Source organism: Eretmochelys imbricata, chromosome 2 (assembly GCF_965152235.1).
Source record: "Eretmochelys imbricata isolate rEreImb1 chromosome 2, rEreImb1.hap1, whole genome shotgun sequence".
Classification (NCBI taxonomy): domain Eukaryota; kingdom Metazoa; phylum Chordata; order Testudines; family Cheloniidae; genus Eretmochelys; species Eretmochelys imbricata.
This window is the reverse complement of record NC_135573.1, coordinates 14,909,754-14,936,999: the sequence shown is the minus strand read 5'-3', so window position 1 is coordinate 14,936,999 and position 27,246 is coordinate 14,909,754. Positions and strand designations below refer to the sequence as shown.

At 41.7% G+C, this 27,246-nt stretch overlaps 1 protein-coding gene across 4 annotated transcripts in view; it reads right to left on the bottom strand.

Moving 5' to 3' along the window:
• ZFAT (zinc finger and AT-hook domain containing) overlaps nt 1-27,246 on the bottom strand; it is a 140,117-nt gene that overhangs the window by 82,834 nt on the left and 30,037 nt on the right. For all 4 annotated transcript variants that reach the window (XM_077809760.1, XM_077809762.1, XM_077809763.1 and 1 more), the window contains exons 3-4: nt 25,969-26,232; nt 12,753-12,926 (exon numbers count right to left, since the gene is read on the bottom strand). In XM_077809760.1, the coding sequence (XP_077665886.1) occupies nt 12,753-12,926; nt 25,969-26,232 (438 nt within the window). The remainder of the gene's footprint in view (nt 1-12,752; nt 12,927-25,968; nt 26,233-27,246) is intronic.

The following is a 27,246-nucleotide window of genomic DNA, read 5'->3' as shown; positions in this document are numbered from 1 at the left end:
TTAAATTGCTGCTTCACTGAATGACTCAGTATATGAAGAATCCACAATCTGCTATCAGAGCTGTGCCACACATCTGCCAGACCATTCATTCTTCTTACTTTATTTTGATGGTTGCCCAATTGAAATGGCAGCACGTTAGCACAATGGGTTGGTTGAAGCTAGGAGAACCATTTCCCATCCCCCACCCCCAATTTCTCTGTAGAGGGCTGGGGTTTGAAGCAGTAGTATTTCCCCAGGAGGAACAAAAAGATGAGCTCTTTAAAACAGAGACTGGGTCAGTTAGCGGGAGAGAGGAAAATTAGGGCAAGGGAGAGGTACAAGAGGCATGCTTTTGTAGCAGAGGGGATTTCTGACTGCAGGACCAGCAAAGGTCAAAGGAAGCTGGCTGGGTGGGGGCGGGGGAGAGAAGAGACATACATCCATGATGCAGAGAAGAACCATTAGCTGCAGGAGGAGGATCCTCGACACCCTAAAGTAGCCTAACCTAAGCCCAGAGAATGCTCCAGAATGGTGAAGAAACTGAGGCAGGGAATGGTGTATAGGTGTGTCTTAATGTGAAGAAGATCATCACAGCTCCTCAGGGCATAGGGCAGCTGGACTGCCAGGTTCCATTTTCTTGAAGGGGTAACAAATAGAGAGCTTGTGCCGAGGGAGTGTGCCAGAGAGGCCTAAAATGAGACAATGCTGAAGCCTACTCATTCAGCAAGCTTAACGTGCATAGGGCTCATTGAGGTGGGACCTAAACACAGCAGCCTGGTTAGCGTCCAGTAGAGGGAGCTTTGCCAGGACTGTGATATCAAGGCTTACCATTAGAGCCTTACAAATCTGCGGATATATGCTTTCTATCCATGGATGTGGACATCTGTGGACCATGTCTGAGGATAGATGCGGATCCAAATTTTGTATCTGTGCAGGGTTCTTCTTACCATTACCATTCCCTGGATCTGGGAAAGACCCAACTTCCCCAGACTCCTGCTCCAGAGCGTCTCTCTGTCGGCTTGTCTCCCTGGAGAGCCCCTGGGAACTGATCCCCCTTCCTCTTTTGAGAGGGCTTTATAACGGTTTAGTGTTCTTATGATCTCTAGGCTCCAGCCACTCCATGTTGGAACCTGGCAGTATGTCACTGTCCTGTTATTTCCCCCCAGCATTTGTTGGGAGGTTTGTTTATTTATAGCTGTCATGTTGCTTTTCTGCTTGTTTTTTTTCTGACAGCCGTCTATTGAGCTAGATCAATAAATTCATATAGAAAAGTCTATAACCAGCTATACAAGAACTTCACCACATTGACCAGGTCACATACTGTGTTCATAAAATAATTTAAAGTATCAGAGGGTAGCCATGCTAGTCTGTATTCACAAAAACAACAAGGAGTCTGGTGGCACCTTAAAGACTAACAGATTTATTTGAGCATAAGATTTCGGGGGTAAAAACTCCACTTCTTCAGACTCCTTGTCATAAAATGATTGTATCTCAGTACTCTTTTAGATTATTATATAGCAGCTCCATGTTTGCCACAGTCCCAAAAACCTTACGATCAAAGAAGAAAAGCAGTATATGAAGGAAAGTAGAATGACAGACAACCAACATATTTTATATATGCTTACCATTTAAGAAAAAAATTGGCATTACATAAATGAAATTTCAACATTCCTGTCTCTCAGTTGAACCATCACATATTGGCTGATTTCTTGCAGTTACTGAGCAGATGCTAGTTAACTGCACTAATCAGTATAGTATCTTGATTCCAAATACAGGAAGTTTAATTTTCATTGTAAGCCTAGTAGGGCTAAATTCTCTGCTTCAACCTCAGAAAAGATTTTAGATTCTTAGATTTTATCCCTTCTTCTTGCCAGCCAGTATCACAACGTCTATTGAAAAAAGTCTAACACTAAATAGCAAGTGTGTGGACTGGTCTCTAAGAGAGACAAGATCTGAGTTCATCTTGATCTTCTGTGGTAGAAAATTCCACAGGCATCCTTCACCTAAAATGACTCAGCTATGGCTCCAACATGTTTTGTAATTTCAAACAGACTGCTGAGGTTGGTCCCTGTTTCCTTTGCCTGGGTGGGTGTGAAGGATTGGTATTGTATGGTTATGTAGCAAACCTCTAAACAAGTGGCTGTGGCCTTTCCTGATTTGGGATTTTTTTGTCTTGTGGCTTCTCAAACCAATTGGAACGGGGATCAAGTAGGGAATAAAAGGTGTGAATTTGTTATCTTTTTACTTTATGGATAGTTCCTGTGGGATATCATATTCTTGGTTCTAGACAGATTCTGTCTGCTGGGATATGCTGTTACTAATATTGTAATTCCTGACATGGTATTTATCTACTATAGCCAATTTCTTGTGTACTACATTACTTTTTCGTTTGGCTAGCAGTTCTTGTTTTCAATGGTGAAGGAGACTTTTGGATAGTCTGTGGTAGTCCAATAAGTTGCCAAGCATGAAAGCTTCCGTCCCTGTTTAGACAGCTTTCTTGTGACCTGTAAGTCAGACAGTCCCTTGTGCTGAAGGTGCTTTCTACCATTAGCCTAGCAGGGATAAACTATAATGTCAGTTTCAGGGCCAGATTACTAAAAAGAAACCAACCCATGGGTGTGGAAGATGGAAACACTCAGGCCTGGTCTACAGTACACGGTTATTTCAGAATTAGCCGAGTTACCTTGAAATAAAACTGATACCGTCCACACGACCAAACCAGTTTTTTCGATTTAAAGGGCTCTTTACTATGAATTCTGTACTCCACCTCGGCAAGTGGAGTAGTGCTAAAATCAAGATCGCAGTTCCAGGTTACAGGGACTGTGGACACAATTCGACGACATTGTCCTCCAGGAGCTATCCCAGAATGCTCCTTTGTGACTGCTCTGGACAACACTCTGAACTCCGATGCACTAGCCAGGTAGGCAGTAAAAGCCCCGGGAACTTTTGAATTTCCTGTTTGGTCACCACAGCACAGTCCACCATCACAGGCAACCATGCAGAGTCCACTATCTCAAGAGACCACGCAGTCCCAGATTCGCAGATGAGCTCCAGCATGGTCCTAACAGGAGGTACTGGATCTCATTGCATGTTGGGGAGACGAATCTGTTATGGCAGAACTACGTTCCAAAAAAAGGAACACAAATACATACGCTAAAGTCTCCAGGGCCATGATGGAAAGACGCTACTCCAGGGACACAGAACAGTGTCGTACAAAAATCAAGGAGCTCAGGCAAGCATACCAAAAAGCCAGGGAGGCGAACAGGCGCTCTGGGTCACAGCCCCATACATGCCACTTCTACCAAGAGCTGCATGCAATTATGAGGGGTGACGACACCACTACCCCACCACTGTCCGTGGACACCTACAAGGGGGGAGTAGCACGGAGCGAGGAAGATGAATTTTTGGAGGACAAAGAGGACAGTGCACAGGCAGCAAGTGGGGAATCTGTTTCCCCCCAGCCAGGAACTATTCTTAATGCTGGAGCCAATAGCCTCCCCCTACTCCCAAAGCATGCTCCTGGACCATGACCCTGGAGAAGGCACTTCTAGTGAGTGAGAGCTTGATCGGAGCCATGCGGTGGGGGTGGGGAGAAACCCAGCCGCGCTGGGCTGTTCACGTTTAGTTTAAAGGGCTCAACCCTTCTCAGAACCTCATCGGAGCCACACTGGGCTGTTCACGTTTATTTTAAAGGGCTCATCCCTGCTCACAACTCTCACACTGTACCCTGGCCAGTCATGAAACTGGCTTTCAAAGCTTCTCTGATGTGCAGCGTGCCCTGCTGCGCTCTTCTAATCGCCCTGTTGTCTGGCTGTGCGAAACTGGCGAGTTGCCTCAACCTCCCACAGATATTGTGGAGCACACAACAAGCAGCAATTACAATTTGAATACTGGTTGTGCTGAGATCTAACCGAGTCAGTAAACTACACCAGCGTGCTTTCAAACGTCCAAACACACATTCTACCACCATTTTGCACTTGCTCAGCCTATAGTTGAACTGCTCCTTAGTACCGTCCAGGATGCCTGTGTACGGCTTCATGAGCCATGGCATTAAGGGGTAGGCTTGGTCCCCGAGGATAACTATAGGCATTTCAACATCCCCAACAACAATTTTCTGGTCTGTGAAGTAAGTTCCTTTCTGCAGCTGTTCAAACAGACCAGAGTTCCTGAAGATGTGAGTATCAAGCATCTTTCCCAGCCATCCCATGTTGATATCGGTGAAAGTCCCTTGTGATCCACCAGTGCTTCCAGCACCATGGAAAAGTACCCCTTGTGGTTTATGTACTGGCTGCCCCGGTGTTCCAGGGCCAAGATAGGGATATGCGTTCTGTCTATCACCCTGCCGCAGTTAGGGAATCCCAGCACATTGAAGTCATCCACAATGGTCTGCATATTTCCCAAAGTCACTAGTTGATAGCAGCTGGTCAATGATTGTGTTGGCTACTTGCAGCACAGCAGCCCCCACAGTAGATTTCCCCACTCCACACTGTTTCCCGACTGACCGGTAGCTGTCGGGTGTTGCAAGCTTCCACAGGGCAATGGCCACTTGCTTCTCAACTGTGAGAGCTGCTCTCATTTTGGTGTCTTTGCACTTCAAGGCAGGGGACAGCAAGTCACAAAGTTCCATGAAAGTGGCCCTACGCATACGAAAGTTTCTCAGTCACTGGGAATCATTCCATACCTGCAACACGATGCGGTCCCACCAGTCTGTGCCTGTTTCCTGGGCCCAGAATCAGTGTTCCACAGCACGAACCTGGCCCAACAGCACCATGATCTCCCAATTGCCATATGCCATGCCATCTGTGTCCATGTCCTCATCACTAAAGTAATGGCGCTGTTGTCGATTCCTCGCCCGGTTTTGCAGGTACTGCACATTCTTCTGGATAATGCGCGAGGTATTTACAATGGTCAAAGCTGCAGCGGAGATCTGATCGGGCTCCATGGCTATGGCGCCTGCACGGGTAATCCTGAAAAAAGGGCGTGAAACATAGGAGAGCAGAGTGGCAGAGGAAGCTGTGCTGTTTGGTTCACGGTAGCCGAACAAAGGCTGAAAATGTTTGTCTTCTGTGGCTTTCACGGAGGTGGGAGCCCAGGACAGACAACATGGAGAAGCTCGGAAGCGTGGCAATAGCGGGAGAGCAGAGTGGGCGGCGGAAGCTGTGCTGCTCGGTTCACGATGGCCGAGCAGAGCTGAGTTGGAGAGGTGGATTCATAGTAGCAGGAGAGCAGTGGTGCACCATCTGCTGAAAGCAGTATGGTGTCTGTACGCCAAAAAGGTGCAAAACGATTGTCTGCCATAGCTTTCTGACAATACACACCCAGAAACACCCGTGAGAATGTTTTTGCCCCATCATGCACTGGGAGCTTAACCCAGAATTCCAATGGGTGGCGGGGACTGCGGGAACTGTGGGATAGCTACCCACAGTGCACCACTCCAACATTCGATGCTAGCCTTGGTACTGCGGACGCAATGTGCCAATTCATGCACTTTATTGGGGACACAGAAGACTGAATGTATAACATAGCTTCTGAAAATTCAAATAGAATAATTTCAAAATAATTTTGTACTGTAGACGGACCTTAAGCCTACAGGGCCCAGCATTAGCAGTGGCCAGAGGAACAATAAATGCCCCTTCATGCTGGAGGAATTATACAGGGGAAAATTAAATTAACATAAATTAGAAGACTGAGGATATGACATTTACTTTACCCAGTGGTGGCCATTAACACATTCAAATACACTATCAAAGAAAAACACCAGTCAGTCACGTTTAAGAGTAAATACTTTTAACTGAAAGCAAAACTGTGTGTGGTCAGTGCAATTTCTAGTGGAGAAATGTTAACAACAACAAACGCCTACTAGTCAATTTAATCAGAGGTCAAGGACTGATTAATCTTCCCTCTCACCTCTGGGAACATGGGGTCCCTCCTACTAATGAATAAGATCCTTCAGTGCTGTCATAAATATAAAGGAAAGGGTAAACCCTTTTAAAATCCCTCCTGGCCAGATGAAAAATCCTCTCACCTGTAAAGGGTTAAGAAGCTAGAATAATTTCGCTGGCACCTGACCAAAATGACCAATGAGGAGACAAGATACTTTCAAAAGCTGGGGGGAGAGAAAAACAAAGAGTCTGTCTGTGTGATGCTTTTGCCGGGGACAGAACAGGAATGGAGTCTTAGAATTTAGTAAGTAATGTAGCTAGATATGCGTTAGATTATGATTTCTTTAAATGGCTGAGAAATTAAGCTGTGCTGAATAGAATGGATATTCCTGTCTGTGTGTCTTTTTCTAACTTAAGGTTTTGCCTAGAGGGATTCTCTATGTTTTAAATATAATTACCCTGTAAGGTATTTACCATCCTGATTTTACAGAGGTGATTCTTTTTATTGTTACTTCTTTTTTACTGTTACTTCTATTAAAATTCTTCTTTTCAAGAACTGAATGCTTTTTTTCATTGTTCTTAAGATCCAAGGGTTTGGGTCTGTGGTCACCTATGCAAATTGGTGAGGATTTTTATCAAACCTTCCCCAGGAAGTGGGGTGCAAGGGTTGGGAGGATTTTGGGGGGAAAGACATTTCCAAACAACACTTTCCTAATAAAATAAACCCAGATAAACATTTGGTGGTGGCAGTGGAAGTCCAAGGACAAAGGTAAAATAGTTTGTACCTTGGGGAAGTTTAAACCTAAGCTGGTAAAAGTAAGTTTAGGAAGTTTTCATGCAGGTCCCCACATCTGTACCCTAGAGTTCAGAGTGGGAAAGGAACCTTGACAAGTGCCATGGGAAGAGGCGTTTGCAGTGCTGCTGCTCAAGCTAAACTTATTCTGTGGGTTAATATAAGCTTTCAAAGTTTCTAAGGCTGTCAATCCATTACCTTTCCTGAGCTCTAAATTCATTCTATGAAAGAAAAATTAATAATTTTTATTTTAATAATTAATAAACCTTGTCTAGCTGTCCTTGTAGGAAAATTAGAATCCCCCTGATCTGTTCTAAAGGGATTTTCAAAGATCAGTTGAGCTATAATCTACAGTGTACACGATATAAAACAGCGTCCTAAATAGTGCAGAATAAAAGTTTATTGAACAGCTAATATAACCATTCTGAAAGCATCTTGCATTAGAAAAAGGAGACACGCCGTTTGAGGCCTGGTCTACACTAAAAGGTTAGGTTGACCCAGCTACGTCACTCAGGGGTGTGAAAAATCCACATCCCTGAGCAATGTATTAAGCCAACCTAACCCCGGCGTAGACAGCGCTAAGTTGATGGAACTCTGAGAGAGGTGCAATTACTTATGTTGACAGGAGAACTCCTCCCCACTACTGTAAGTAGTGTCTACACTGAGGAATTACACTAACACAGCTGCAGAGATTGTACGGGGAGATGTCAGCAAACCAGTAAAGTGCCTGAAACCACTATAGTTTATTGCTGAAAGCAGCCAAGCTAGCAGGCCATAAAGTGTCCATGTAGCAAACTCAGCTTGACCAAGGAAGGAGGGGAGGGCATTTTGGGTGCCACAGAAAGGGCAGCTTGACCCTGTGTCCTTCCTGATAAGAATTGTGTCAAAGTTGCTGATACATGCATTTTAGAAGAGCAGGATGTGCCCCAGGAATGTCTATTGGGACCTCAAGGCTGCAAACTCTGGAAAAACACACACCTGGTTAATCGATAATCAGAAGGAACCTCTTGCTTGACCATTGAAACTGCTTGCTTAACAAGTTTTCTTTAAGGGACATGTCATTCTATTACTAATGTATAAATAAGGGGGAAAGGTTTGAGGTAGTGGGACTCTTCAGGACTGGACTCCCCTCTGGATGCATCTTGTGTTCCCCACCGGCAGACGGGCTGCCACTGTGCCACTCGAGAGCCACACTCAGCTTCGGTAATTATTGAGGGTTGGGGGGTGTTTTACTAACCTTTTGCGCACATGTGTAAGTGCTTGAGACTAAGTAAAGTTTAGCTTGAAGTAAAAGCACTCTTGTGTTGTCCTGTTTCCGCCAGCCATCTATCGGTTGGACGGCCGTGTCTCCCCTGATTTATTTCCTGCCGCCACCTTGCGCAGAGTAAAAGTTACCAAGAGCTTTCGGTTGAGAAAACCCCGGGTAACAAGATGTAGCTGTGCCACTGTAGCATTTCAAGGGTAGAAAAGCCATGAGTATGATCACTTTCTCAAAACTATAGATGAAATCCTACTAATTCTTGGAAAAAGAAAAGGAGTACTTGTGGCACCTTAGAGAGTAACAAATTTATTTGAGCATAAGCTTTCGTGGGCTACAACTCACCATAGTCTCTAAGGTGCCACAAGTATTCCTTTTCTTTTTGCGAATAGAGACTAACACGGCTGCTACTCTGAAACCTACTAATTCCTGAGTTTCCATTTTTCTAACTTGTAGAAAGCTTATCTAGCATCTTCAACAAGGATTTATAATACTGCACATTAAGAAAAAAGGGGTATCTATACAAAGTTCTCAGCTTAGATGACAGGTGGCTATAGAGTGCTAATGCTTGATGAAAATGCTGCAGTGACAGTACTTAAACAGTCTTGAACTTGACATGATCTAATTCAGTGTTTCTCAACCAGGGGTATGTGAACCCCTGGGGGTACTCAGAGATCTTCCAGGGGGTACATCAACTCATCTAGATAGTATTTCTCAACCTGGGGGTTGCAGCCCCAAGTGGGGTCATGGGACAGGTTTGGGGGGGTCGCAAGTGCAGGGCCAGCATTAGGGGATGGCAAGTAGGGCAAATGTCTGAGGTTCCACACCACAGGGGCCCAGCAAAGCTACATTACATGATTCAGCCCCACTGCCTGGGGCTCAGGCTTTAGACAAGGCTCACAAGTGAAAAATAGGCTGAAGTATCACACTGATATGTAAGTACAATATTTACTTTCCAATCAATTTATTGTATGATTATATGGCAAAAATGAGAAAGTAAACAATTTTCCAGTAATACCGTGCTGTGATACTTTTGTATTTTTATGTCTGATTTTGTAAGTAAGTAGTTTTTAAGTGAGATGGAACTTGGGGTACATAAGACAAATCTGACTCCTGAAAGGGGTACAGTAGTCTGGAAAGGTTGAGAACCACTGATCTAATGTAGGCAGAGAGGGAAAAACATTTTTTTTTAATTCTTCAGCAAGAGTCTGCAGCAATAAACTAACTTTCTACTAAAGAAAGATCTCCAGGAATGAAAGGAAAGGCTTTAAAAGCCATCTTTATGACATTGTACACATAAAAGCATTTATGAGAAAAGGAATGACCTAAGAATTTCCAGAGACATCAAAATAGCTGAAAAACATAAATGAATGACAACTATTACTCATGAGGGGATTCATATGGCCCCCTGTGCAGAAAAGCAAAAAAGAGCTGCCTGGGGACACGTGCATCTTCCCCAGCAGTGCGTCTGTTCCAGCATGCCTGGAGCAGCCTCAGAGATGAGGGAGGTGAGCTGGGCATCTGGGGGGATTCTGTGGGACTCCACGCCTGCAGGAGAAAACACCCCCACACATTTCCTGCTTTAAAACAGCAGGGAAGCTGGGGGGTGGGGGGGAGGGAAGGAGAGGAGCAGGGGAAGTGGGATCCTGGCATGCGGCATCCCCTCGGCAGCTGCTGGGGTTCCCCCAATAAGCAGGCCCATCAAACCCTCACCCTGACAAGCCCTACGCCCCCCACCGCAATGCAGCCAGTGGCCTGTGTTCCCCACTGCCATGCTGGAGCCACATTTATTTATTGACAAATAAATTTGCAGAATTTTACAATATTGTGTGCATAATTTTTTTGGCGCATAATTTTTAATTTTTGGTGCATAATTCCCTCAGGAGTAAAATATAGAAGGAAAGACCATAAATGTAATGCACTGTAAAAAAAAAATAAAGTAAAACAATTTTATCAAATGAAATATTTTTCCTGTCAATGTTACAGATGTAATACCTTTCTAATACCTGCCAAAACTCAATGCTGACAGCCAGAGTCCCACTGCCCAGTGTTGACAGCAATTTCTAAATTAAATTAAACCACACTCATGATCTCGGGATAGAACTCTCAAATGTTTGAGAGACATTTGAGAGCTCTATCGTGAGATCACGAGTCAGGTTTAATAACGAGTAAGGATCACGAGCGAGGACAATAATCCATAATTGCCTCCAATGGCAGTGATTCTACTTTTATTACATATATCATAGCTAGGACCTTCAGGTTGATGCAAATGCTAATTTTCATTCATGTAAAGGATACCTTCAAATCTATCTGAAGAATAATATGTTACCATAACTCCTTTCAATTTATTGAGCTCTTTCTATCTAGGGGATATTATACACAAACATCTCGGGTAAGCTGAAGCAAGTTATGTTAAAATTTTATGGATCATTCAAAGGATCATGTATGTGTATCACAAACATTTGCCTTTTTATTTATTGTAAAATTTTGGCATTAAAGATTATCATACAAAAATAAAGTAACAGTCAGTCACTCTTGCTTTTCTTACTTACCTTTTCCGTCCCTCTTTTCTTTCCTTCTATATTGGGTATCATTGCTTCCATCTTTTTAAAGTATGTTTTCCCTTAGTCTAATTTCTTCTCCTTTCACTTCTCTTTACCTCTGCATTCTTCCTAATTTTTTCATACTTTTTCATACTTAAAATATTGCCTCTGGCTTCTGAGCCATTAGGGTATATTCGTGTCACCTTTTCAGGGTTTTCTCTGAAAATATGAAGTCTAAAACTTACTTTAAACAAACAAACACACACTCCCCTCCCCCGAAACTCTCACAAAAATCACTTCACTATAGTAGCTGGGTTGTGAAGAAAAATGACAATATGTGCAATGTTTCAGAGTAACAGCCGTGTTAGTCTAGACTAACACGGCTGTTACTCTGAAACCTGTCATTATGCAAGGCACTGCATTTAGCCGTATGGAGTGGAAATCTATCAACTGCATGAAAAAACTTGCACAGATACAGACAGACATCATCTTCCTTTCCAAATGCAAACAGATGGACATTGTACCAAAAGGACTGAAGGTAAAAAATCCATTACAATCTACATACCACACAGACTATGCTGACAGCTTGTGCCACACGCTCTCAAAGAAACTGCGGAATCACCTGATCAACATCCTCTACAGCAAACAGGGAAAGATTAAGAATGAGCTCTCAAAAATGGATACTCTCATAAAAAACTTTGGATGGGCTATCACCAGCAGGAGAGTGAATTTGTGTGGGGGGGTGGAGGGTGAGAAAACCTGGATTTGTGCTGGAAATGGCCTAACCTGATGATTACTTTAGATAAGCTATTACCAGCAGGACAGTGGGGTGGGAGGAGGTATTGTTTCATATTCTCTGTGTATATATAAAGTCTTTCCACAGTATGCATCTGATGAAGTGAGCTGTAGCTCACGAAAGCTCATGCTCAAATAAATTGGTTAGTCTCTAAGGTGCCACAAGTACTCCTTTTCTTTTTGCGAATATGTGCAATAAAAATCACAATTCAGCAACACTCTACTTTCCCTTCCTATTCTTCCTTATCCCTACATTCTCTTCCTCCCATACGTCCTATTCTCTCACACAACCTGAAGCATGTACACAGAGCCACATATGCAGACAATCCTAACATTCATATCTAGAGCTCTACCAAATTCACGGCCATGAAAAATGTGTCACGGACCGTGAAATCTGGTCTCCCACCGTGAATTCTGGTCTTTTGTGTACTTTTACCCTGTACTATACAGTTTTCATGGGAGAGACCAGGATTTCTCAAATAGGGGGTCCTGATCCAAAAATGGAGTTGCAGGTGGGGGGGGGGGGGTCCACAAGTTTATTTTAGGGGGGTTGCAATATTGCCACCCTTACTTCTGCACTGCCTTCAGAGCTGGGCAGCTGGAGAGCGGCGGCTGCTGACTGAGGGTCATAAACATACTTGTTATTGCACTCCTAATTTGTATACTCAAATACTGCATGTGTACATTATCTGTATTATCTGTATTACACATATTGAATCTTTTTCCTTAAGTTAAGTATCCTCACACCTTCTTGTCAACTGTCTAAATGGGCCATCTTGATTATCACTACAAAAGTTTTTTTCTCCTGCTGATAATAGCTCATCTTAACTAATTAGCCTCTCATAGTTTGTATGGTAATGTCTAACTTATCTGTATGTGTGTGTGTATGTATATATATATATAAATATATATATTCCATTCTATGCATCCGATGAAGTGAGCTGTAGCTCACGAAAGCTTACGCTCCAATAAATTTGTTAGTCTCTAAGGTGCCACAAGTACTCCTGTTCTTTTTGTAGATACAGACTAACATGGCTGCTACTCTGAAACCTGTCATTTAAGGTAGCTGTACACATTAATAGCAGCATCATACTTTTAGGACCTGATTTGAGTGGGGGCAGAAAAAGAGTGGTTTTCTACTCTTCCATTGATTTATCATTCATATCTTCAGTTCCTTCTTTTTGTATCCTTTATGTGCTTTTATTAGTCTATATAAACTCAGCTATTTTTCCTAAGTCTCCAAACTCGCTTTCATACCTTTACATCAGACCTTTAAAGAAATTTGAGGACAGCTTTGAATGTTATATAACTACCAGATGAGCAGAGAGCCTTTACAAGGAGATGACCAAAGGATGATAAATATTTCTGATATTCAGATCACAAATATTCTGAACATTTATTTATCTTATTCCAATTACTTTATTTATATTTTGTGAGCATTAAATAAATACCCAGGAACTAAAAACAAATCTGATTATATAGTAGTAAATAATTATGGTTACCTGGAATAGCTTCATGTGCTGTCAAAACCACACTTATAATAGGATTTTTAGCTCCTGAAATCTGGTCGCCTTCCTTTGCGGATAGAGTCTTCTCAGTTTTCTGTATCCGTGGCCTCTTCGGAGTTTTTTCTCGCTCATCTTCCTTCCTGTCAAGGTCAACGTCAGAATCATTACCTAAAGAGCAAACATCAAAAAGAATATAACTATGTACAAGTGAAATGCTGTTATATATTTACACCCTGGAAAGAATGGGGAGATACTTAATGCCTTTGTAGAAGAAAAAAAATTGTAAAAATGGGGCAACGTTGCATAAGTCCTCAAGACAATCTTCCCCCCTCCCCAATGCATGAGCCAATTGTGATGCAAAAAACAGGCAGCATAAAAATATATGTAGAGTGGCATAAGGAATATATGTATTAGGGAAAGTAGATTTAAAAATAAGAGGTGATTTTCAAAAGCACATGAGTGATTTAGGAGCACAAGTCCCTCTTGGAATCATGTGTATTCTTAAATCACACAGGCACTTTTGAAAATCCCACCAAAAGGTTTGTGCAACTTGATGTGTTTTTTTCATTGGTGCTGAAGACCATTTCTCCCTTTCTGTGCATAACTATCTTGATGACCTTTGCTTAATTTCTCTAGAGCTTGATCCATAATCCATCAAAGTCAAGCCCTTATTGGATCAGGCCCTTATTGGCCATGATATTAACTGTTCAGTCAGCAGCCAGTATAAAAAAGTCCTCCTCCCCTGCTAACTTGTTTGCTTTAGAAAATACATTGAAAGAAGAGAAGAGCTTTATTGGTTACCAGGGAATATGGGTTCTTCGGGTATTATTTATATTGGACTCAGAACAGTCAAACGTTTATGTCATAAATATACAGCTAAGGGTAGCAAAAAATCCCTTCATACCTGTAAAGGGTTAAGAAGCTCAGATAACCTGGTTGGCACCTGACCAGAAGGACCAATGGGGAAAGAAGACACTTTCAAATCTGGGGGAAGGGGGGAGGCTTTGTTTGGTGCTCGGTGTGTGTTCTCCCCGGAGACAAAGGGAGAGACCAAGCAAGTAATCCAGCTCCCACTGAAATGATACATCTGATATTACAGAAATAGTAAGTATAGCAAGGAAATGCGTTAGAGTATCTTTTGTTTTAACTTGTGAATTTTCCCTGTGCTAAGAGGGAGGTTTATCCCTGTTTTTGTAACTTTAAAGTCTTGCCTGGAGGGAAAATCCTCTGTGTTTTGAATCTTTTTGTTACCCTGTAAAGTTATCTTCCATCCTGATTTTACAGAGGTGATTCTTTTATCTTTTTTAAATAAATTCTTCTTTTAATAACCTGATGGATCTTCAGAACAATGAAAAATCAAAGTGTGGGTCTCTGTTCACCTGTACCAATTGGTGAGGATATTATTCGCAAGCCTTCCCCAGGAAAGGGGATATAGGGCTTGGGGGAATATTTTGGGGGAATAGGATTCCAAGTGGTCCTTTCCCTGATTCTTTGTCTAAATCACTTGGTGGTGGCAGCATACTGTTCAAGGACAAGGTGGAATTTGTGCCTTGGGAAAGTTTTTAACCTAAGCTGGTAAAAATAAGCTTAGGGGGTCTTGCATCCATACCCCAGAGTTCAGAGTGGGGAAGGAACCCTGACAGTTTATTTCACTGCATTCATTTTATGAAAAGATTTTATTTTAAAAATGCATAAAGAAACCTAAACCACACCTCAAGACGTAAGATTACACAAGAATACTCATGCTTCTCTGGCAATTTAGGATACTTTACTTTATTTATCAAAAGGCATTTAAAGAAGCGGATAGCCAGACACAAAAAGGTAAGTGACCCAAACAATTATTATTATTATTGAAAGCAAAGTAAACATTTAAAGGGACATCATGTTAAAATTCAGGCTTCTCTGTGGAATTTTTATTATTAATTATTATTATTATTTGTATTGCAGTCGCACTTAGGAGCCCTAGCCCTGGACCAGGACCCCACGATGACAGACACACACGCAGCACAAACTATGGTTACAAATAACAACTAAGATTATGATAACTGAAAGGTAAGTCTTCATTTTAAAATTTACTTTGTTCTAGGGCTGTTGATTAATCACAGTTAACTCACGCGATTAATTAAAAAAATTAATTGCAATTAATCGCACTGTTAAACAATAGAATACCAATTTAAATTTATTAAATGTATATGGATATCTTTCTACATTTTCAGATATATTGATTTCTATTACAACACAGAATACAAAGTGTACAGTGCTCACTTCATATTTTTTTATCCCAAATATTTGCACTGTAAAAATGATAAAAAAAGAAATAGTATTTTTCAATTCACCTCCTACAAGTACTGTAGTGTAATCTCTATATAGTGAAAGTGTTACCTACAAATGTAGATTTTTTTTTTGTTACAAAACTGCACTCAAAAACAAAACAATGTAAAACTTGAAAAAGCCTACAAGTCCACTCAGTCCTACTTCTTGTTCAGCCAATTGGTTAAGACAAACAAGTTTGTTTACATTTATGGGAGATAATGGTGCCTGCTTCTTATTTCAATGTCACCTGGAAGTGAGAACAGGCATTCTCATGGCACTTTTGTAGCCGGCATTGCAAGATATGTATCTGCCAGATATGCTAAACATTTGTATGCCCCTTCATGCTTTGGCCACCTTTCCAGGGGACATGCTTCCATGCTGATGATGCTTGTTAAAAAAATGTGTTAATTATATTTGTGACTGAACTCCTTGGGGCAGAATTGTATATCTCCTGTTCTGTTTTACCGGCATCTTGACATATATTTCATGTTATAGCAAACTCAGATGATGATCCAGCACATGTTCATTTTAAGAACACTTTCACAGCAGATTTGACAAAACGCAAAGAAGGTACCAATGTAAGATTTCTAAAAATAGCTACAGCACTCAACCCAAGGTTTAAGAATCTGAAGTGCTGTCCAAACCTGAGAGGGACAAGGTGTGGAGCCTGCTTTCAGAAGTCTTAAGAGAGCAGCATTCTTCCACTAAAGAACCCGAATGAAAAGAAAATCAACCTTCTGCTGCCGGCATCTGACTCAGTTAATAAAAATGACCATGCGTCAGTCCGCTCTCCTTTGGATCATTATCGAGCAGAACCTGTCATCAGCATGGATGCATGTCCTCTGGAATTGTGGTCGAAGCATGAAGGGACATATGAATCTTTTAGTGCATCTGGCATGTAAATATCTTGAGACACCAGCTACAACAGTGCCGTGCAAACGCCTGTTCTCACTTTCAAGGGACACTGTAAACAAGAAGCAGGCAGTATTATCTCCTGCAAATTGTAACCAAAGTTGTTTGTCTGAGAGATTAGCTGAAGTAGAACTGAGTGGAGTTGTAGGCTCTAAAGTTTTACATTGTATTCAAAAATAAAACAGTTATTTTTTTGTACATAATTCTACATTTGTAAGTTCAACTTTCATGATAAAGAGACTGTACTACAGTACTTGTATTAGGTAAACTGAAAAATACTACTTTTGTTTTTTTATAATGCAAATATTTGTAATAAAAAATAAATATAAAGTGAGCACTGTACACTTTGTATTCTGTGTTGTAATTGAAATCAATAGATTTGAAAATGTAGAAAACATCCAAAAATATTTAAATAAATGGTATTCCATTATTGTTTAACATCACGATTAATTTTTTTAATAGCTTGACAGCCCTACTTTGTGCATTTTAAACCATTTGTATATCGTCATTTTCACTGGCCTCTGCTGGCATAGTCAGTTTTCCTCCACACTTTTCACACAGCTATGGAGAGTGGCCGTGGGAGGGAATAAAAAAAAAGTGAAAATGTTACTATAAAATCACAAAAGTTCACAGGGATACACAGCCAACAAGTAATATCTAAGATAATTATAACTGAAAGAGGTGATTGTTCCCCCCTATTTTTCAATATATGTAGATGTCATCGGCATCTCTTTTTATTATTAATTATTATTACAGTCAGATGCTCTTTTTGTCTCATGCAATAGCAGAATATCATCACACATTGCTCTGAGAGCAGCTCACTTGTACACAGGGTCAGAGATATTCACAAATTATCCCTTACTCTAACACAGCTGCAGAGCCACTGCTGTTACTAAGTTTGGGGCAGAGGGTCCCTTCATTCCTAAACCCCTCCGTAGAGTCAGAGAACAGTAGGAGTAAGCCTGGGTAGGGCTGAAATGCCCTCAGATCTTTGGACACATTGCAATTCAATGCAAAGTCACTGTACTTTCATCTTATGGGGGCTTTTACAGAAGTAATGTCGCTTGATTGGGTAACTTTCAGGAAAGGTGAAACTTTTCCATATGCTGTGAAATCTGATTAGTTACTGCTACATATGGTGGGGTTTCATATTGATTTGATCTGTCTGGTTTGGTTTTCAGGCGAGGCACGATTTTGGTCTCATTTTATAGAGCTAAATTCATTACATAAAACTCTCCCTAAGGGAGGGCGTAAGGATCCATCCTGTTCATGGAAGGGCTGAGCACAACTGTCAAACATCTGTCAATAGAATCCCCGGAGGCTGGGGAGCATGGAGAACAGAGGCTGCACCCTGTTAAAGGCTCATATAGTAAATGCATTCTCCTCTTTGAGGCACAAATCCTTCCCTGGGCTCCTACTCAGGGCTAGATGCAAAGGGTGGAGAAAGCTAACACAACATGTTAATGTGGGCTATGGCTAACATAAGAATGAAAAAATTAGTCTTCTAACCAGAAAAAATATTAATTAACAGATGGGACAATACTGACAATTTCAGTCAGTCAGTGACCAGAAATCTGTTAGGAATTTAAAATAGCTTGCCAAGACAGTACAAAATTCAATAGAGCTCCAATCAATAAATAGGAAGTGAGGAAGGTGAACAAACACTATTTGGAAAAGAAAGCAATGACCTCTTCAAAGAGAAAAGGAGTACTTGTGGCACCTTAGAGACTAACCAATTTATTTGAGCATGAGCTTTCGTGAGCTCACGAAAGCTCATGCTCAAATAAATTGGTTAGTCTCTAAGGTGCCACAAGTACTCCTTTTCTTTTTGCGAATACAGACTAACATGGCTGTTACTCTTAAACTCTTCAATGAGGTTTTTAATTGGAAAAATACAATAACTGTAGTCTAAAGAGACTCAACAGTTCCTTCAGTTCATACACAAGAAAAGATCAAATGAGAATATATGCATTATGTTACATACCGTTCACCTGCGGTCATTTATGCAGTCTGAAACCTTCCCAGAAGCCCAAATAACAATCAAGGGAGAACAAATAGAAGAAGCTGAGTAATAGGTCTATTTGGACCAAGAAATTAACATGTGCCATGATCAGGAAGGTGAACTCTTACGAAGAAAGAAAGCAGGTTGGTGTGCATTCAATTCTATCAAGGATGTCCTCCAAGGAAAAAATCAACAAGGCAACATGCACCAGCCTTTTCAACAGTACTACCAGCAATGTTGTACGGCAGCAAAACATGGGTCCTGACGAAGACAGAGGAGCAGCTACTGTCTGCCACAGAGAGGGCAATGTAAAAAAGAATTCTGGGAATTTCAATCTGTGACCGAATCCACAGTGAAGTGATCAGATAGCAGAGTGGAGTGCAGGACATGGTGAGAGCAAGCATAGTAAAATGCAATGGGTCAAGCATACAGTGAAACTGACAATCGACGGACTGCAGCTGTCAATGAGTGGTATCCACAGGAACGGAAACAACCATTTGGCCGACCTCCAAAGAGACAGGAAGATTTTATCATGAAAACACATGGCCACGCATGGAGAAGGAAGGCCAGGATACAAGAAGAATGGAAAACGTGTTGTGATCCGCTCAATCTATATGAGGGCTGAAGGACAGATCAGTCAAGGTGATCAAGGTGACAGTTCACCTCTGAACCTCCGTAAATTAGGACAGTCTTAAAAATGGGTGTGCAGAAGTAAAGAATTAACTTTACACCAGCATACAGTAGATCAATTTAACACAACATAAAAGGAGAGACAATGAGCAATGCATCTAGACTCAAAGTTCAGGAATCCTGGAGATTTCCCATCTGGCAGTGAGTCTTCGGCACTCCTAGTCGTCTTCGGTGCCAAGATACTTTCCCCAGCAAACCCCTTGGGTGCCCTCTTCTGCCACAATCTGCAAACCCTCAGAGAGCAACAACCTCCCCACTTAGCTAACTACAGCCTCCCTCCTTATTCCCAATGCAGTCACAAGACCCAGTACTCACAGCCCCATACAGCTCTGGGTAAATGTGATACTGGGTCCGGCTCCAGTTTGTTCATCTCAGGTGATTCCTTCCTGGTTCAGTGCTCCTCCTGGCTGCTGTCCCAGGAAGTCCCGGGTCAACCACTCTGCCCTTCCTGGGCTTTGGGCTGGCTCAGCTGCTTCGCCACAGAAGGGCCTGTTTGCTGTAGGCCTCTTGTTTGGAGCTACAGACACATACCTGTCCTTGTCAGTCTCCCTACCTCAACTCTCCTCCCCCAGAAACGACCAGCACTTCCTCTTCCTGGAGCAACCAACACTTCCTCTGCCCCAGGATGAGGTTTTAAAGGAGCCGGGCTCTCTAAACACCAACGGGATTACACTTGCATAAAAAACTTTTTGAGTGAGAAGTGAGAATTATCTATTGACAGTCATAAGTAAACTTTTCTAAAGCACCGAAGTGGCTTAAGATAGCAAGTAGTTTTCAGAAATGATTTAGGCTCCTAAGTGACTCAGAATCTTTGAAAATGTTATCCCTTGTCTACATAAGAAAATTGTACCTGTTTAATTTAAATTGAATTTTAATCTGATTTATTTAAACTGGTACAGCCTCCTGCATAGACACTTATTTTGGCTTAAGAATAGCTTACTTTGGTCAGAAGTGGCACCAGGTATTCATGACTCTCTCTCACAAGCAAAGAAGGGCATGAGTTAGATTCATAAATTTTGGGTTGGGACTCTTTTTGGGTATTCAAAATTTCTTGATGAGTGAACTCTAGGAAATACAGGTGAGCTGTGGGTTGGTGGGTACAGGTGGAGCAGATCCATGCTGTTTGAGAAGGCTTCCCAAATGTGTAATCTTTTCAGCAAAGTAGGATAGTTCTTCACAGTGCGTGGTGCTTGGCTCTGATGCAGGTTGTAGGCACTTGGGACTGATGAATCAATTTGCCACCCTCGACAGCTCCTTGAGGCAGGATTTGGCAATCTCAGTGGAGGCTCATAGGAAGGTATTTTGTTTGGTAGTACAGCTTGACCATAGGCTTTGAAGAATGTATTATGTTTCATCCTGTCTAAATTGGCCTTTGTTTTCTGCCATCAGCACTCAAGTTTCCATGCCCTCTCTTCATCCAGTGCAGACTGTCGGAAAACCAAGAAGTTCTGTGTGGGTGATGGGAAGGAAGGAACTGTTTAGGGGCAAGTGTGCCAATGGCCGAGGCCAGTGTAGAATGGCAACGATCCACTCATTCACAGACTCCTCATCCTCTGGGTGGCATGCTGTTGTCCTTTTAGCAGGCTTTGGAATTTGTTGGAGCCTTCATGGTCAAATCAGGATCATTGGTCTTTATTGTTGCCTGAGTGCTGGAAGGTTTCTGACCACTGCCTTAATGAGGTGATGGTCTGACAAGACAGTGACTACGTTGTAATGTTCTCTATCTTGATATCTAGGCCTAAAATCAGGACCAAGCAATCACCAGCTGTGGTGGGTGGACCAGAGATAATCTGTGAAAGTCCCAGGGAAGAAAGTGAAGAGATGGGTTTTTGCATCTGTAGCCACATCAATTTGAATGGTGAAATCTCCCAGGACAACGAGTCTGGGGTATTTCACCACCATTACTGACAAAGTGTCAGTGAGCACTTCTCTGTATCCTTATGTCTGTAGTGGCCTGTAAATAATCATAAAAATCTATGTTGGCATTGGCTCTGGTTTCTACTGTCAGCAGAATGAAGTTGTCTTACCTGAGGCATCTCTCTTGTCTTTGATGTTTGCAGAGAAGATGAATACAGTACCACCTGCTTCTCTGTATCTCTGGTGTGCTGAGTACCCTTGGGGAGATGAGGTGGGCTAGCATAGCGTTTGCAGGATCTAGCCAGGTCTCAGGGACACAGAATATATCAGGTACTTCATAACTGATAATGTTGTGTGTTGTTTTTTGTTTCTTAGCAGCAGATCTTGCATTAATCAGCATCAGCTTTAGTTTGTGATACTTTCTGCTGTCTGATTCTGACCTGTGCCTACCCAATGGACCTGTGCAGTCTGTACAGATGTTAGATGTCTAGAATCTGGTCTGAGACACACAAGGAAGGTGAGGTAATATCTTTTATTGGACCAACTTCTGCTGGTGGAAGGCACAAGTTTTCAAGCCTCAGAGAGATCTTCAGTTCTGGGGAAGTAAACCAAAGTGTCAGAATCTGGTTTCCTATTTCTACTTTTTCTGTTTCCTTGGACAGTTCCTCTCAATTTGAACTGTGACAGGAGATGAAGTAAATGTTGCCATTAGATGTTCCAAGTGGAAGAACAGTTACCTAGTTTGCCATATGCCCTGGGAAAGGCAGGTCTGGTTGGATATCTTTTGGAGCCGTAACCTGGCTGAGTCCTGGGAATGGGTGGACCTGGAACAGTGTGTTCTGGAAGCATGATGGAACAGCAATAGAAATAGTAATAAATGTAGGTCTGAACCCCTCAAGAGGATGTGTAAATGGCTTCACACATCCACTTCCTTGAAATAAGCTGTCTCTGTTGTCATGATGTCCCCGTTATTCTTACCTGCTTTGTGGGGGAGGTGGAGAGGAAAGAGGAAGAGAAGTAGCACCTACCATTTAGTCTTGTCTGAGCCAGAGCTAAAAAGTGAGTGGCAGTGAAGACTGGAGGTGCAGGGCTGGGACTACTTCCTTGTAGAAGAACAGAGCCCTTGGGAAGCTTCCTTCCCAGTGGTGGTTTTTGAGCTGAGAGAGGGACAGAGAGGGGAATCACAGCCTCACTGAACCTTCTGAGAATTGACACAAATTTTCTGAAAAGTGAGAAGTGGCTGAAGGTGAAGAATGCCCGAAGGTTCTCCCCTGTCTCTCCCCCAAGTGTGGGCTGCATGAAGGGCCAGCTGGAGCTGGACCCAGCTGCTGTGCTAGAGCTGTGTCCCTGCCAAGGGGTGAGAGAAGTGGCTGGGGGAGCAGGGAGTCAGCTCCTTTAAGGACTTGCGGGATTCTCTGCTATTTTGCTGCTGGTGCTGTCCATGGACAGGGCCACATGGAGTTGGACCCTGCCTCTGCAGCTGTGTTCCTGCTGGGGGGAGAGAGGAGAGTGGCTGTTCACATCTGAAACAATCGTCATCATCACAAATGCAAAGGAATGTAGCCTCCTTGCAGATAAAGCACCACCCAGATCAATCTCTAGCTAGGCTTTAAGGTGGTCTGGCTGGATATTCAATCTATGTCCATTGTTGGCAATGTTATTGCTCCACCACAGCTTCTGGTGACCACGTGATCATCAGCTGTGAAACAACAGCAGGGCATCAAGAGATTTTTGAGAGGTCCATCTGGGTCACAGAATGATAGATGTGAGAAATGAGAGAGACCTGTTAGGTCTCTCAGTTCATTTCCTTGTGAACAATGCATAGAACTCCAGTACAATATGGCAGTGTTTTGTCCAGTTTAGTTTTAAATGTCCCATATGAAAGGGCTTCAGACACTTCACTGAAGAGATTGCTCCACAGCCTAATGCATCTTACTGTCTAGAAGTTTCTTGATATTTTCCCTTTTACTTCAGTAATGCCCATCACAGTTGAGTTTACACATTTTAAATATTTGTAAATTTATCATAACCCCCTTAATCATATCTTAACCAAACTAATTTTTCCTCAGTGAGCAAGTGAATAATGTGTTTTTATTACCTGGTTTCAACCCAGGAATCACACAAAAAGGTATATGTTAGCTTTACCACTCTTTTAACCAGTAAGTGCACTTTATAATCATGAGCTTATTTTCATAGAAAGAACAGCTGAAATTATCAACTAAAAGTAGAATAGCATTATGCCATTCCATACACAGAAATAAGGAAGTTCAAAAACATGGTTGCCACAGCAATCATAATTTGGCACCGGAGCGCGTATGTAGGGTTTTTTAATATTACTGAATACACTTTTTAATTTAAGCCTTAATAAATGACACAATGTGGTGGAGTTACAGTTGCTATGGAAACCATAACTGAATTTCCTGGCTTTTGTGTGCGTGTAAGTTCTCAACTACTGTTTTGGGCTTTTTAAGTTTCTTGGTGCTTTTATTTTTTAAGACTAAAATAGTGAAATTTTGAACTGCCATATAAAATTGAAATGGTTGCACATAGAATTGACACATACTAAACTACTGCATGCTAATTAGGACTGCTGCACCTTCCTCTTTACCCTCCCATACCACACGTGCATAGGGTGTCCACCAGTTTCTGCCATTTATTTTCATCCTGTGCCAGTCTGTTCAGGGTTCTGAGTGTCATGTTGATGGATCTGGCTTCTTTCTCTATTGTTCTGTGTAATGTTTCTCTAGGTCACCCTCCTTTTTTTGTTTCCAGGTGGTGTCTATATAATTACTTGTGGTAGAAGTCGTGTTGGTAGCACTCTTAAAAACCCACTGACGTCTTCTTACCACCTTTGATGTTTTAGATAGGTTTGTTCAACTGACAGTTTCTGATGTTGCAAGAAACTCTTTCCAATAGTCTCTGAAGATCTTCCGTGGGCATTTACTTTGAAGTGAGTTGATCTTCTCATCAATTTCTGGTGCAGATTTTCTTGACTCTGCTCCATAAAGGAGGGCACACATGATGCTGGTGTTAAAAATTCATGTTTTTATGCTAGTGCCAATCATGCTACTTTTCCAAATCTTCTCAAGTTTATGGAAGTTGTTTGCTGCTTTTTATGTTCATTGCCTGACTCTAGCATGATGTCATTATCATTGTACATCTCACTCCCTACACAGAGAAAATGACTTACTTCGTCGAATGTTTCTTCAGCCACACGAATGGTTACTTTTGGGACATTGATAGCCACACATTTTGTCTTTCCCTTGTTGATGAAGAAACCTATTTATTTTGCTGTATATGCTGTGTCTTTTCTTCCATTAAGCAATATGTTGAACTAAGCAAGACAATGTCATCAGCAAAAATCAAGTCATCCAATTGTGCTTTATCATTTGTCCATAAAATTCCTTGGTTGCCTTCTGTAGTTATTCTTCTCATGATATAGTCAATGACTAGTCCAAACAATATGTGGGACATAATACACCCTTGTCTTAGTTCACTTGTCACTGCAAACCATTAGGTGATGCTGTCACCATCTCTGACTGCACATGCAGCGTTATCATATATCCTTGATTATGCTAATTATTTTTGCAAGTATTCCATAATATGCCACAATTCTTCCAGGACTTTCTCTTAGTACACTGTCAAAAGCCTTCTGGAAATCTGTACAAAATTATCACAAGAGGTACTTCGCATTCCATACTTTGTTCTATAAAATGTCTGCAGTCTACGCAATGAGGACCTAGAAGTCCAGAGAAAATCTCCAAGGAGTCCAAAAGGGTCACTGTTGGACTTGATGTAGTACCAGGTCCTAACACCAATGCATCCTGTTCCTGGACTTGCTCCTATAAGAATGACGCTACTGAGATCTTGACTTGCATAAACAGGAGAGGATGTAGACCTTCTTTAATGGGCTCCTGATGCATGAATCCCACCTCTAACTCTGAAGAGGAGTAAGCATAGTCCAAAGGTCAAGGTGGTACGGTGGAGTGGCAAGGGACCAGGACTTAAACAGACCAACGAGATGTGGACATTACTGGAGGCTTTTCACAGAAGCCTTGCTGCACCACTGAGCATCCAGCTAGTGTCCAGACCCTCATGGCACTGAAAGTGTGGGTGCCAAAGATTATCCCAGTACCGGGGCTTGTACAACAGGGACAGGCGCCTGAACCTCCTCCTACATCAGCAATGAATCCAGAACCAAGAGTCAAAGATGGTCCCCAGTCACCATGTAAGACTCAGGTGTTGTTGGTACCGAGAGCATACAGTGTACCACAGACTAAGCTGAAGCTGTAGAAGGTTCTGGCAATAGAGTCTGTCTTGACAATATCGAAAGAGGTGCCAGAATCTACACCTCTACATTGCTAGATGATGAATATAGTACCAGGGAGCAGCTAGCTGGGTCTGATTTAGCTCTAACCTCAGTACCAGACTTCTTTCTATGGGTCTCCATTAGGGACCTCACTCTCAAAGAAGAAGTAGACTTCTGGCTAGAGGAACTCTAAATACCTGACTTCTGGCATTTCATAAAACTGGAAAAGGATCACACCTTCTCCCTAGTTCCTTCTGATGAGCGGAACCCACCAAGTCTGATAGTGCACTCTGAGATGGAGTCTGAACCCCTGCTACTGAGCAGCTGGGTTCCAAGTGGGGATGCAAAGCTGCCTCCATCAGGATATGCCAAAGTCAAATTTCCCTCAACTTCTTAGACCTGGTCTTAAACCCTCTATAGATAGGGTACTTATGCCTTACGTGACCTCTCCTAAACACTTTAAATAGCTAGAATGACTGGCATAAATTTGTTACACCAGAACAGCACTTAAATCCCAGGGACAAAGACATGCCCTGGTACCAAACTTAAAGCCCAAAGAAATATATATATATAATGAAACAAATGTCTAAAATGAGTACTGCTATCACAATAATTCACTGACTAACAAACTATGTACAATGAGGGTAGAAAAACTTTCTTTAAAAGGAGAAAGACAAAAGAGTGCAGCAAACATACACATGCACTCCAATCATGGGAGATGAGAAGGAGCTGAGGGAATCAGGATGCCTCTGCCCCTTTTTGCCCTCAGCTAGCAGCACGAGCATGCAGAGGGCGCAGGTGCCACCGTGATAGTTACCACCCAGATAGTTACCCAGTGCACTGGAGCATATACCTAAGGTGGAATGGACATGTGCAAGCACTTGAAGAAGAATCTTTGCTTCAGTCATCATGAGCACGTGCCCACCACACTATGACTTGAAGGGATTATCAAGCTGTCATTTTAAATAGATATATATCTAAATGTAAAACAAAATCTACACCCAGTATTCCACTCTAATTTAAAAACAATACAGTCTAGTATTAGGAGTTTTATCTACCATATCATATTCAAAGGGAAGAAGATTGGTCCACACGGTTACATGTCCTTTTGTAAGACATTTGCTTACCTGGATCTCCTTCTTCCTCTCCTTCATTTGAAACAATAATGCAGATGTGTTTTCTTAGCTGACGTGGGTTAGAGAACTTCCGACTACATTTCCGGCATTCCAAGTTGCCTGGTAAAACTTCAGCCAATTCTGTTCTTTCCTCTGGCCCTTGCTGTGTTTCCTCGCTTGGAATGCAGTTATTGTTTTCTGCTGATTCTTCGTCTGCACAGAACTTCTTAGTTGACCCTTTTGGTCTGCCCCTTTTTCTCTTCACTACAAGAAGTTCTATATAGGAAAATTAAAAAGAAGCTGTAATGCAATTTTGCTGGTTATTGGGAGGATTAATTAATGTATATACAGCTTCTTGAAAATGGAAAATGCTAAATAAAGTTCAAGAGCTTCTCCTTTTGAAATGTGAAAGTACTGTTAAAGTTTCATTCTCAGACTTTTCTTTTTTAGGAGTGACATTTGATGGTATTTCTGCCAGCTGCAAAGCAATAACACTTTGTATTATTGATATCAAATTCAAATTATTATACATTCATCAAAAATTAAAATGTAGGCCTTCTTTTAAATTACAGCATGTTATTTTATCAGTGTGTGCATTCCTTCTAGAAAGTTGTTCTGCTCTGTGTTTTCTGACTGGCACTTCACAGATCACAAGTTCTAGTCCTTGCCTAAATCTCATTTAGATTAGTTCAAAGAAATTGCTGAAGTATTTCTTTGAAAAGTGCTGAGAAAAAGAAAGGCAGCTTAACTGTAAGTCAATTTTTTTATCAAAAGCTTATTGCTTTATAACAAATTGTAGAAAATATAACAAGTTGCTTTATAACAACTATTCTTTAATTACTCTCATGATTCATAATTATTACCAAACTTGCAGGGAAGAAGTGAAAAAAAAATCTTGTTGGCAATGAGATTAAAATGTATTTCCTCCCCCCAAATACGCTTTTCTTAGCGAACACTGGAAAGTGTTAAAACCAGAAGCCTTTCACAAAGCTAAATAACTACTATATAATTTAGGCTTCCTGAGTACCCTTTTATTTTTGAAGTTAGATACATGAATGAGAAGTATTAGCACTGGAAAAAGAGCGAGATATAAAAGGAACCCCTCCTCTCACTGAAATCATGTTTACTGCTTAGATTTCTTTATTCACCATTCTGGTCATAGAATCATAGAATATCAGGGTTGGAAGGGACCCCTGAAGGTCATCTAGTCCAACCCCCTGCTCGAAGCAGGACCAATTCCCAGTTAAATCATCCCAGCCAGGGCTTTGTCAAGCCTGACCTTAAAAACCT